Raw genomic sequence first — 13,936 nt, forward strand, 5'->3', positions numbered from 1 at the left:
GCTGCTTTGGTTTTGTGCCAGTCACAAAGTATAGCCATGTTACCGAATGTAGGTACAGTGCAATTAGTACCATCAGGATTCATTCAAGCTGGATCTCAAACTATCATTTAACATTTGTTATTTGAAGTTAAACAATTAATGAGCAAATATAGTCTTTCTGGCTGAATATGAAGCACAGAGAGCAATATGAGAAAAGAAAAAAAAACACCTTTAAGAGCAAGAATGCTGCTTCTTGGGTGATCCAAATTCATTCCCAGAATGTTGTTGTAGAATTTGTTTGTGTTCAATTCCACATAACTTGTTCTCTGAATCACGCAACCTTTTGTTTGCTTTATAGCAACGATTAGATCTACTTATTTGCCCTTGTGCATTCATCCCTTGGAAATCACATCCAAGTACAGCAAGATCTCTTAGGCACCAGGAAAACTGTGATTTGAGTCGTACAATCTCTCCAGGAAGCGCACTCCCCTCACCACAAGCCCCCTCTAAAAAGGAACACATTAGCGTCTCACTGTAACTTTTATTTTTGATTGCCCACATTTTTGGGAGTCTGCACACCTTGACAGGAGATATTTTAATCGCCGCAGAGCTATGCAGAAAATGTCTCTGGCTCACAAGCAGACCTGTGTTCATGTGGAAGGTATGTTTTTGCAGCTGAGATTCCAACCTGATTTCTTGGGTCAAATTCTTGAACCCCGTCCCCAACGTGTGCCCACATACACACATATGCGTGGACACACATGCACGGACATACTTGTACTCCATCCATGCCTCCTAACAGCTCCAACTGCATACTTTCTCTTCCATGCCTCAAATAAGAATGCCCCCTAAGGGGACATATTGTTGCCTTGTTCTCTGAATAGTTCCTCAGTTCGCCCAGAGAGAAAACAAGTTCCATTTGTGAATGGTGGTTCTTTATGTCTACCTATAAACAGCCGCACTTCCATGTGGTCTTTAAACATAACATAAGGGTCCTTAGAAGCGATACAATCAAAAAGTCCACCGCTGATGACGTTTTAAAACTATTTGTCCAAAGAGAACAACATAAATGAAATGTCACAAATGTAAATATAAATGTTTTAAATAACATATTTCCATTCTCATGTCTTACAAGTATAAAACGTGTTGCGCAAGTTTTATCATTGATAATGACCTCTGGGGGAAATTTTGACCCAACTAGGTCTTTTTGATGATTTTGATATCAAAGGAAAAACATACAAAAAAAAAAAACACGTGAAGGCTAAAATATTGCAACAGTTGTTACAACATGACAACGGGAGGTCGAGAGCCACACCCTATACGACTCAAATTTAGCTTGTCGGGCTCATTTACTGCCATTCAAAAATTGGAAATATTGTCAATTTTGGACATATTGTAAACCTCATGTTTTCTCATGCATTTGCCCCAATTTTTTGCATTAATCCTTTCAATGGCAAATCTCAAATGGGGCACAATAGAAATTTTTGTGTTGACACTCCAAAACCACAGTGTGACGCTAGCAGCTATATTTTGACATTTCAATGACTTTGATGATTGGCTTAGCCTGGACTCCCATCATGCAAAAGTCTATAAAAGTCATAATAGTCTAATTATGACCCATCCCACCCCCCACCCTCCTTTCCTTGAATGGCGATTTTGCAGAAACTCGATTGCAACCTGAATTTGGGGTTTTAACACTATGGAATAATCAAAGGTCCCCCACCCCTCAAAACAATTTATTTATGTATGGATAGGGCTAATGCCATTGAACATTTTGAGAGGTTGAAAGTAATTTATAGTAAGTAATTAAGTAAGTAAGTAAGTAAGTAAGTAAGTACATTTATACAGTATTTGACAATGTTATGAATCTTTCAAAGTCAGCTCAAGTTGGGTGATAATAAGGCCAGACTTGTGAAAAATGCCCGGGGTTAAAGTAGTATTATTTTTTTTTACCTCTGTTATCAGTGCAAATAACTACAGCAAAACAGAAATAAAAATGTGAAACTACTTTACTGATAGCAAATGAGTATGGTAGCTGCTTTGAATAAATTAGGGATGGCAATAAATCGAGTTTGTCTGATTAATTCATCACTTTAAAAATTGAGATTTGAAAATTAGCTAAATTGTGAAATCGAGTGAGTGTGAAATCGCATGAGTGGCAGAATGCTGGATGGGGGGTTTACAAGACATGGTTAAAAGTTACAAACTACTTATTAGTAGCATTCAAGCAAGTTATGCATAAGTTTATAAGTTTATATTAAAAATGCTTTAAAATCGGGGGGGGGGGGTGTCCACAAAAGTCGTATTTCAAGATCTTCACGATGACATCCAATACCCAGTCACCCGCTTTTTGCCGATTTCAGGAAGTAGAGGTTAGAAATTAGAAGAAGTAGAAATCAACAATTTCTTGCAGTTTTACAGAAATTAACTGTATTGGAATATATAAGTCTGAATTTTAAATAATATATCAGTGTTCATTTGACCTTTGAAACCTGTTGAGTCCCTGGGACTCGCAATATTAAAAAAAATATCGGTCCTGATGGAATAATTGTGTATATGTATATATGTTATCATATAAAAACACATTGCTTGCACACCTCTTCACCCACTTACTGTCATACACACACACACACACACACACACACACGCAAATATACACATACACACACGCACACTACAGACATAAACAATTCCTTATATGGTATTATTTTGAAACTTGTAACCACCTTCTTTGTAATCTTTGTAATAAAACGAGGAGGAGAGCCACAGAACACCGGAATACCCTGGTGCTCTCTCCCTCTTTTGCAAAAGATCGTGTTTGACTCAGAGTTTTGGCTTTTCTCCAGTCTCTTGTTATTGATAACTCTGACAGGTCCCGACAGAAATGTTTGGCGTCCCAAAAATTCTGCAGTATTAACGTCAAAGTAAGTCCAAGGTTTAAACTACTTAAAATTTAAATTACTATAAATTATAAATATAAATACTATACTATAAAATATAAATTACTATACTCAGTTGTATGTGGCATGAGCGCTCTGAAGCGAATTTGTTTTCATTGGTGAAGTTTTTACCCAATCAGTACTGTAGTGTAGCATGTGTCGTGGTGATGCGCCTGGTGATAAAGGAAATTAGACAACACCTAAAAATAAAACGTGGGAAATCAAGTAACGTATAAAATGAATAGCATTGGGGTGATTTTATTTTGAAGTTTTTACCGGAAGCATGGTTGTGACAACGATGTAATTGTCTACTTGATCCTTACCTCACAATTAGTCTCACAGCGAACAGCATTTATGTAAACAAAGATGTGTTCCCATTTTTCTCAATTGATGTTATTTTTTACGCATTATTAAAACGAAAATGTCGGCCGAAGTTGTTAAAAATTTTCGTAAGTCGTGAAGTTTTGCTTAATAAAAGATTAATTGAGCAATGATGACACAGGTGTCGCGAATGCAGGGACGCAAGCAAACGGGAGCACTGTATATTAATAACAGCTCCTCATTGATTTGTTATACCAGTATTCGTCTGAAAAAAGTGGTCATGAATATTAAAAAAAATATTATTGTCCGAACATTTTGCACATTATATATTTTTGAGTCAACCAAATCTGGAATTAAAAGTTGGTCTTATAATTTTGATTAACATTAACTGGAATCATATGATGTTTCACATGATAAAACTCCCCTGTTTTGTGACCCTATTATTTTCTCAAAAATGTATTTTCCATTCCGATTTAGACGGTTTCCTTGGTTTGACTTTGAAGGTACCACTGCATATGTGATACCAATTTGCATGAATCATTGCAATATTAATCATACATTGTTTCCAAATAATCATATTCTGATGATGTTTTTGATCACAAACTAGTTTTTCATTCCAGGGTATTTTGGAGAAGCATCGCTAAACCGAGGGTGAGGCCAAGATGACTTCTGAGGGCCACGTTTTCCTAACGTAAATCATTCAACTGGCTAATTATATGATAATTGCATGATGTGGTACAAGTGTATGAGTCAAAACTTTTAAGAGAGACATAAAACAGAAGCTGGGAATACCCCCGCACTCACTGCCAATATTCTATTTGTTTTCATTCATTCTTACTAAAATATATCACTGCAGAATTGAATCCCGAATGCCCTTAAATAACATCAACTCGCATTCACAGTGAATGATTAATTATATCTCTTGCTTACATTGATAACTACACAACAAGTTGAACAAAACAAAGAATGGAGGACTGAACCTTGTGGACAGTCATGTCCAAAAGATAATCATCCATCCGTCCGTCCGTCCGTCCGTCCGTCCGTCCGTCCGTCCGTCCGTCCGTCTGTCCATCCATCCATCCATCCATCCATCCATCCAATCATTTTCTAGAGCCACTTATCTTCACAAGGGGGCTTGCTGGTCCCTGTCCCTGCTGATTTCAGGCAGTAGGCGCCTGAACTGGTTGCCAGCCAATCGCAGGGCACACAGAGACCAACCACTGTTCACGCACCCAATCCCACCTAAGGACAATTTAGTATGTCTCATTCACCTGGCATGCATGTTTTTGAAGTGAAGGAGGAAGCCAAAGTGTCCGGAGAGAACCCACGTGGGCTCGGGGACAACATGCAAACTTCACACAGGCCTGAACAAGACGGATTTGAACTCAGGTCCCAGAACTATGAGGCGAATATGCTAACCATTGCTTTGCCGAGCCGCTAAAGTTTATCCCTACAAAAAAAAAATAATAATAATAATTCTGGGATTATTTGGGCTTTTAACAAAAGTTGTGCAAACAGCAATAATCATACAAGTGTAAACTGTAAATTGGTAACAAAAGAGATTTGAACAACAAATGCTCATAAACATTGTCAACTTTCTTTGTTTCCGGGGAAACCTAGGCTCAGTCAAGGCATCACTTTGTCACAGAAGCTGAGATGATATGAGCCAATTCAAATCAGAGGGCATAGTCCTCGATGTTAAAAGGGTTGTGCGCCTGCCTGTTCCAGACCGAGGATGCGCTCTTCTCCCAAGCGGAGGAGCGATGTGATTCTATATTGGTTTGAGGTGATGAACAAAAAGCTGAGCCAAAAGCCACTTTAAAAAGACAATGCTCTCAAAGACTGCCAGTCATAGGCGCTTGACAATCATCATCACTTAAGGCACCCCTGGGTCTCCATATCGTACAGCTTTTGTCTTGCCCATAGAAGGCATAAAGACATTTTTAACTGAAAAACAACAAATGAAGAGCAGAAGCTGCAAGTGCTCTAGCCTCCGAAATTCAAGCCAAACTTGCACTCAGCTGTGATAGGGTTCCACATTTCTGGTTTGAATGGCATGTTGTGCGCATTTATCATCCAACACATCAGAAATTCTTGGAGCGAGCATGGTTCTAAGTATAGTTTAGTGAGCCCACAGTGTACGCAACTATCCAGATCTCATCCCGACACAGTTGAGCTGAATACACCTGCTGTTCGGTGACATTTTACAGCCAGAATAAATAGAGTCTGACTTTTGAATGTGGGATTCTTCTTCAAATCCAAATATCTGTCATATAAAACCACTTTATCTAAGGCAAATGCATTTCAGGCCATTAAATTGAAAGAATGCGGAGTGAATTTTAATCTTCTGATAACAAATGAAGAGGCGGGTGAGGAATGGTAAGTGGAGTGTGACAATATGGCAAGATGAAACTGGACAAACAGACGGAGGGAGGGAAAGATAGTGAGATTTACAAAAAAAAGAGGTGGTGGAAGCGAGTGAGTGAGTGCGTGAGTGAGAGATGGGCAGGGGGTATAAAAAGAGGGAGGGAGTCATGTAATAGAGGCAGCAGCCATAGAGGGAGAGGTGAGCAACAAGATCATCCTCCTCTCTGCCAGCCTCATCATGTTCATGCTGCAGATGTTTACTGTTATCTCCTTGACTCTTCTCCTCCTGGCATCTGTGCAAGGTAAGACATGGAGAGCATGTGAGAATACTGCTTGAATTGCACGCACCCTGCAGGTGGACAGTGTGGCTGAAAGAACGATGGCGAATCTGGAAAAAGGGGGGCGAGAGGGGGAGTAAGAGCAGCAAGGCAGGAGGTGCGGCAGTGGATGTAAACAAGGGGAGCTCACCAAGAGCTTGCGCGAGGAAAAGGGGCCAACAATCAGCATGAGCAAGTGTGTCAGCCTGCGACATGGTGTTGTCTCATCTCCCCGTCGCTTGGGCATGTGTGTCTGAGAGCAACGTGACACGAGCCTGAGCCGGATTCCCAATGTGGCATAACCAGCCAGCTCTGTCCTATTTTGCGCCCCATTACGTTGCATTTGCATCACACTTTCACTCAATTGCTTTGGTCGAAAACACTGCTACAACACATGCGCGCATGGAGGCAGTCACACACAGAGCCCAGTGGGATACCATTGTACTTCAAGCGCGTCCATGTGCATATGACAGTGTGAGATCTACACTCTCTTTGAGGCACAAAATACATCATTCGTCACCTGGCAAAAGTAGCCACAAATACTTTATAGCATTTAGTCAAGAGTTCCCCGTTTCACCTCCCCAAAAGTTGAGATTTTCCATTGAACTTCCCATTGAGTAGATGTTACACTGTTGGAAATGCATATGGTCATTGTTTAACTGTAAGCAGAGAATGTACATGCTAAGTGCAATGAGCATGGAATGGATTTTCACTTAGCAACGTGATGTAGGTACTAAATTGGTTGTGTACAGCTGAACAAATATATTTTGATTTTCTGAATAAATCCACAGATATTTCGTGGAAAGTGGACATGGTGCGCTTGCCGCAAATAACATGAAGGAAATTACCACTTTTCAGTTCCAGATGAAGAAAGAGAAATGATGATTGTAATCTCACTGAAAACATCAGCGAATTTATAATTGGGAAGTTAACCCACAGTAACAGGGTGAACACTTTGGGTTTAGCTTTTAACAAATATATTGGTTGTGAATTAACTGCTATAGCTGATCATATACATGCAAAGAGCAAACTGTGAGCTTGCGGACAGTGGAAAATAACAGTGTGCACATTTTTTTATTTTTTTTTTGTGAGTGTTGCATTTAGTGTGCAAAGAGCAGACCGTCACTTCGCAACATGATTAAAACTCGACAAGGTACTGTTCAAGAAAAAACTTTTTGGAATTTTTAATTATAACCATTAATATTTAATGATGGCTACACTTGACAGATAATACGATAAAACTGAAAGGGTCCACTATATAGTCACCATGGAAGAAAGACAAAATGCTAGTCATAATGTCACTGAGAATAGAAAGGTTTGTTGGTTGGGTTACTAATTAACAGTAACATTAATTTCTGGGAGACGTAAAATGTATTTATCACAGATTCTCACCTTCCCTCCCTGCGAGTGGCGGCCATTTTGGTCAATATATTATGGACACCACCGATTCTCCCTACCCCGACTTTACAAGGGGCACCAGCACCATTCAAATTTTGCCCAGAAAAGCTGACCTATATCAAGGAGTGAAAGGGATGATGGTTGAATAAATCATTTATGTTTACAACACCTAATCAAATAACAAAGATTCTATCTTCATTTATAGAAATTGGTATATCAATGAGTCAAAATAAAGAACAGTTACCATTGTGGTTGCGGTTTTTGTGGAATAAAAGAACTTTTTACAATTCAAAAATTAAAGGTAAAAAAATGCAATGGCGGTGGATGGCTTTAGAACGACATCACCTAAAAATGCATCGTTTTTAACATTGACAAAAGAAAAAAGCAATATAAATTAGCATTCAACAACAGCTAACTCCTTTTTACAGCATTTATACAGGTTTGTCTAGGCAGAAAAACACCCAAAGTGCATCAAAGTGATTGAAAAAAAAATGCCAATCCTTATTTTATCATAATTACACTTCACATGGCAAAAACAAATAATTTTCCCTGGGATTACCCACTCCCCCGCCACCCTGGCACCCCCCCCCCCCCTCCCCCCACCCCCAGAGGGGCCGGCCCCATATTTGAGTTGCACTGCCATAATGTCATGTTTTCCAGGTAAAGGCGTTCAGATGCAGCGGGATGTCCAGTGCTGCATGTTATATTCTCATGGCAAGGTGCGCACAAAGGACGTGCTGCGGTTTGAGGTGCAGACCGAGGGGCCGGACTGCAGTATACAAGCCATCATGCAAGTATTCCAACTATCCACTCCTGGAGCTAAAAAGCGCAGGCATGGAAAATATGCCTTTGGTTTCCCAAAGTCCGAGCTGAGAGCCGTGATCGTGGTCCAGGTCATTTTGTTGCGGCAGGCCTCGGGCTGTAATTGCCAGGGAAGTCAGAGAAGAATTATGTGGGGATGACAAGACTTCTGTAAATAACTTCCAGAGCCAGTAGAATCCAGCCACAATCAGCCACAAGTTGGTCACAAGTGCAATTGTGTGAAATGAGGGGGAACATTATCTTGCATGTTCAAGTTCTAACAGTCCCTTTGCCTTCCATCATCGCCCCTTGAATCAGATTCAGTGCATTTCAGCAACACTTGAGAGGCACCTATTAAGTTAACCTTCAAACCGAACTTCAATTCTCCATGATGGTGTGATATACAATAATCATGATTTTCCACTTTTGGCAGTCTTTACACCAAAAAAGCGGTGAAGTGTGCCGACCCCAGAGACCGCAAGGTGAAAAGGTTGCTGCGCAAGCTCCTGCAGCGACAGCGTGCGAAGGCTCACCGAACGATGTGGCTCCTTCCTCACGACAACCTGCCGGTCATGACAGAGGTCAGACATAGCATGTACACTATATGACAGGAAATAACCACCTGTCCATCCATATTTTTTCTAGACTTTGTCCTTATAAGTGTTGAGCCTACCCCAGCCAACTTTAGGCAAAGGTCAGACTATAGCCTGCCTGCACTGATCACCAGTCAATCACAGGGACACTTAATCAAACTGTCATTCAGGAATAACTGAATGTTTGCTGCTGCTTGCACCGAAATTGAAAATTACTTAGCAAGTTGTCATGGCCCGCTATCACTGCCATGATGTGACAAAACTGAACTAAGTCATGGTGTCATGAGGTGTTACTTCTCTTGTCCTGTTGCAGTTGTATTCAAGTTGTGCAGTATTCCCACATATCAAACTATTTTATTTTACACGCTTTGTTTTGTCGTAACACAAGTAACAATGTGTCAATATTCCTACTCTTACATCTACCAGACTCGACGTTCTTCTTTGTCTTATATCGATGCATTTTTTTTTTTTTTTTTTTTTAGTGCCCCTTGTGTCCAGACTACATTAGGGGAGCTCAATTTGTCAATCACAGTTGACTGGTCAATTGTAGGTATTATTGGGAGATCGTGTAACATGCAAAAAAACCAGCAACAACACACACAAACACACAATGGGGCTAAAAACTAACTATAACAGTTTATATATATATATATATATATATATATATATATATATATATATATATATATATATATATATATATATATATATATATATATATATATATATATATATATATATATATATATATATATATATATATATATATATATGTACAGTATGTATTATACAATTCATTTTATCAAAAGCACTGGTGTCATTATTAGAATTAACAATATTCTTTTTCTCTATTATTTATATCTGTGCATTTTTAATGTAGACTGGTGTGAGTGCAGCAAAGGACAATTGTGCGGTAACACATATTTTTTTATTTATAACTCAAATTATTTCACGGGCCCCTTGCAGTCAGGCCAAGGACCCCTCTTTGAGAAATACTAATACATTGTAAAATTATCTTGCGTGGTTTTGAGCTTGTGATGATATGTTTGGTACTGCTGTCCATCCAAGTACTGGTGCTTAGACTGCACCCCCCCCCCCCCCCCCCCCAACTCACACACACGCACACACACACACACACACCGGCACTGCCATCATTTTGAATCTGTCATTTGAAGGCCGAAATATGACCCATACTTTTGCTTTAAATATTACATTTCTTTCAAAAACAGGAGAAGAAAGATAACTGGGCCATCCTCAATATGGAGTGACGGAAAAGCCTGAAATATGGAGAAACATGAATAGTCGTAGGTATGTTCCTTTGTCTTTTACATTTTCTGTATTGAAAGCGTTTTTTTCAAGAACATTAAAGATTTACAAAGCTTTCCTCCTTGCAGGCCAAGTAATCTGTCAGCAGCTGGTCATCCTACAGTAAAACAAGTTAGCTGACTCTCCAGGCATCTTGTGTCTCTTGCTATATATCACAACTATCTGTTTGCAGTGGACTAGACCTGGGCAGCAATACAGTGTCTATTTACATATTCAAAACATGAACTGTGCTCGACATCTTGCAAAAGTGAGAAGAATTGACTTGTAAGATATGGAGGATGGATTTCTCTAAAATGGCTCCTACTGTTACTATTTGCCAGTCTGCCTCAAAAGTGACTCCCTCTCTCTATCCATAATGTATTTGTGGCTGATCTGTGGAGAAACATTGTGATTTGAAAAGATATATAAATAGTATAAATGAGCAGTGATTTCAATATCGTCCTAAAGCAAAATACATACTGTATATGCTTGTTTGTGCTTTGTAAATGTTCACATTCTTCTGTAACTGATCTAGGTAGTTCAGGTTCTGTGGGTGCAGAGCTTATACGGGAGAATTTTTTTTTTTTAATCAATTGACTTGCACCTTGTTTTGTACAATTGAGGTTTCAGTCCCTTTCAGACTGACTTCCCGTTTGTGACTGTTATACAACTGAAAGCGAGATGTGAAACCTACATACAGTGAAAAGCAATCTGTCTTCTCTTTATATTGACTGTTGATAGCGTAACCCTTGTCAGTATTTCAAAACCACCATTTGTGACCCTCACTACTACATGATCCACCATTAAACTATGCCAAAGTACTCTTCTTCATGATTTCATTCAACCACATGACAAGGCTGTTCAAACTTTGAGGGCTCCATTGTGTGTGAAACACACAATCTTTCTATTGTAGAACAATACACTGTATGATGAAACACACTATGTAAAGTGAGCTATTTTATAAAAGAACCTGAAACAATCTGTCTTTTGGTGTTTTATTATTGCAGACAAATAATCATATTTCCTTTTCTTAACAGGTTACAACAACTTGAAACTATATACAGTATTAGTAATAGTCGCCCACAAAATATTTCTATCCTAGGACATATTTTGTTAAGTTATTCAATATTATTGTTATGACGCCAAATGTATAAAATCTTAATTTAGAACCATAAAGGAACATCGTTTGGACAAGTGTCTAAACAAGTGGTTCTTAACCCGGGTTCGATCGAACCGTAGGGGTTCGGTGGAGCCTCCGCCACAGAGGTCCACCCCTCAGTCTAAAAAATCATATTTTATTTTTTACTAAAGAAGGGTTCGGTGAATGAGCATATGAAACTGGAGGGGTTCGGTGCCTCCAACAAAGTTAAGAGCCACTGGTCTAAACATTATGCTTAGTCCGCATATATCATAGACATTATGTTAGTAAAAGAACAGGAATCCATGAGGCTAAAACGTTAGAATTTAGTAAGAAAGCTAATATTACCTTTGATACAATTCTGCTATTTTTCTTACATATTGTTCCAAACAATAATTGTAAGTTTGTACAAAGTTTGTACAATGTCTTTATAGCTTCAGCATAGCATTGTTAACAAATAATCATGCCTGCAAGAAGCACTATCTGTGCCAATATCCTCAATATCACTTTCACAACATAATTTTGTTCTAATGAAGCAACGTTTAAAAGAGACTTTGTGGGAAACTTGCCACTACAGTGCATATTGTTTATAATTGACAAGCTCTATCTCTCATTTTAGCCTCATTTTAGTGCTGCTTAACATAATGTACAAATGTACTGTAATATGAATATAGCAAAATACCGTAAATGAAAAAAATAGTATATATATGTATATGTTTATATATATATATATATATATATATATATATATATATATATATATATATATATATATATATATATATATATATATATATATATATATATATATTGCTGCTGCTGTACATCATGTTTGTCTTTACAAAACTTTGACCCAAGACAAGAGAATTTCTTCCACCAGGGGTAGCCACACACACAATAATGATCTTGTTTTAGTTCCTGAGCCATTTATTTAATCACATTGTGCCATCAATTTCTCCGGAAAAGCGAATTACATCAAACATTTTCAAACTATAGCGCACATCATGTTACAAAGCTTTCACTTTTTTTTTTTTTTTTTATTCCATACACAGGTGAAGCATCCAGCACAAAAGCTACTGCACATTCTTGTTCGCATTTGAATGCCTCATCACGATACCAAATATTGCTTTGCAACATCTTTTCTCAAGTAAACCAATAAAAATCATAAAATAACATCAAAATAGTGTGCTTCTTAAAAAAAAAAAACTTTTATAGTCTTATTTGCGTGTATTTTAAATAATTTTAAAGCAGTAGTCTAAAAAGCAGAGCAGGAGTCACCAACATGGTTTAGATCTGTTCCAAATTCTTGATGTCTCTCTAGCAAATTCTAGAACCATCTCAAATCCCCCCTTCTCAAACAAGATTTTCAATCAACCTAGGATTTCTTGAACTGCAACTTTTTGATTTATTTCAATAAAGTTCCGACCCAAAAGTACAGAAACAGCATACAGTTCTAGGAGTAAAGTTGTCAGTGACCGTCTTATTGAAACTCTGGTTTTTAATACAGTTGATTATTGAGGATATACTGCTGAACAGATTTAATTTGATTACATGGAGCAGCACAGAACTAGTTCAGGCCCTACTTAGAGTAAAGTTGTTTGTGTGTTTAGAATCTGATCGTGTGGCCATGACATGTGGATCAGTACTTGGACCACTTTTGTTCATTCTGTGTAGTGTTGAGCCTTAGAGTCCCTCAAAAGAGCACCAAACAGCTGCAGATCATTCAACACCCCACAACATGGGTTATGACCGAAAGTGTACTTTCGTCACGCGCAGCCTAATTGCCTGTTTGTTGTCAGCCTTGTGGCTACGTGGATCATTTTTCATTGTACTTTGACACATCATGAAAAGAAACAGCTTGACTTGTCTCTTTCAGGTCTTGGACGTGTGCTTGAACAAGCTGGCATTAATGTCAGAGAAATAGTGAAGGACAACCTTTCATGGTCTGATCTCACAACAGTCGTCAACAGTCTTGAGTAAAGAACATCCCAAGTAAAAAGAACAGCAAATCATCCCCCAAGACCTCCATTTCAAACAAATTGGATGGGTCCGAAAATGACTACCCATAGAAGAGTAACGAGGATGTTTGAACAATTGACAAGGAGGTAGGAGAGGACGGTCTGGAAGTTAAATGGGAGGAGATATTTGGTGTGTCAAATAGTGATGATGACTTTTAGGCCTTTTTGACAAATTAATATTCAGCTGTGTCAAAAAATAAAGCATTGAAACTTCAAATCATTTGTCATTTGTCTCATTTCCACCCCCTCCATAACCGCCACAGTAGTTATATTAATTTATAATATTAATAATGATATAATTCGATATACAATGAAGAAGTGCGTCTAAAAGTAGCATAATTGTGTAATTTTATTAACACACATAATGTGTTATTGGAAAGCTATGATCTAGGTATTTTTCATTTTCTTTTTTAACATTTTAAATCATTTTTTAAAATCTATAAATGTGTTTACATGTTGTCAATTTATGTTCATTGATTATTTTTGCTTTCTCAGCTTTGCTAAAGTATGTTTGCTAAAGTATTTGTTAATGCTTCTACTGGCTGTATGAAGCAAAGCGAGTTGCCTTGTGTATGAAATGTGCTCTAGAAATGAAGCTGTTTTACCTTGCCGAAAAGTGATCATTAGAAAATGTAAAAAAAAAAAATGTTGGTGATCCCTCAAGCACAGCAAAAATATTAAGACTACCAAGAAGTCAAAAAGACAACACACCTTGGCAAGTAACTAGTCTTCAAACAACATATGGGAAGGTCCAGTGTTT

The 13,936-nt window shown here is 38.2% G+C and overlaps 1 protein-coding gene across 1 annotated transcript; it reads left to right on the forward strand.

Annotated features, from left to right (window-relative positions):
• The first annotated feature begins 5,743 nt into the window (after window positions 1-5,743).
• Window positions 5,744-10,999, forward strand: ccl44 (chemokine (C-C motif) ligand 44). Its single transcript, XM_088426681.1, has 5 exons — window positions 5,744-5,908; window positions 7,982-8,111; window positions 8,556-8,703; window positions 9,945-10,023; window positions 10,110-10,999. Exons 1-4 carry the CDS (start codon window positions 5,845-5,847, stop codon window positions 9,981-9,983), a joined length of 381 nt encoding a protein of 126 aa, XP_088282807.1. The 5' UTR covers window positions 5,744-5,844; the 3' UTR covers window positions 9,984-10,023; window positions 10,110-10,999.
• The last annotated feature ends 2,937 nt before the right edge of the window (window positions 11,000-13,936 follow it).

This window comes from Hippichthys cyanospilos, chromosome 10 (assembly GCF_059441005.1).
Source record: "Hippichthys cyanospilos isolate Australia breed blue-spotted pipefish chromosome 10, RoL_Hcya_1.0, whole genome shotgun sequence".
Taxonomy (NCBI): Eukaryota; Metazoa; Chordata; class Actinopteri; order Syngnathiformes; family Syngnathidae; genus Hippichthys; species Hippichthys cyanospilos.

What these genes read in the sequence shown, in the direction of transcription:
- ccl44 (XM_088426681.1), top strand. Translation starts at nt 5,845, where the DNA reads ATGTTCATGCTGCAGATGTTTACTGTTATCTCCTTGACTCTTCTCCTC. An exon ending in CCTCCTGGCATCTGTGCAAG is followed by an intron (nt 5,909 to 7,981) that starts GTAAGACATGGA and finishes CATGTTTTCCAG; the next exon opens with GTAAAGGCGTTCAGATGCAG. An exon ending in TGCAGTATACAAGCCATCAT is followed by an intron (nt 8,112 to 8,555) that starts GCAAGTATTCCA and finishes CACTTTTGGCAG; the next exon opens with TCTTTACACCAAAAAAGCGG.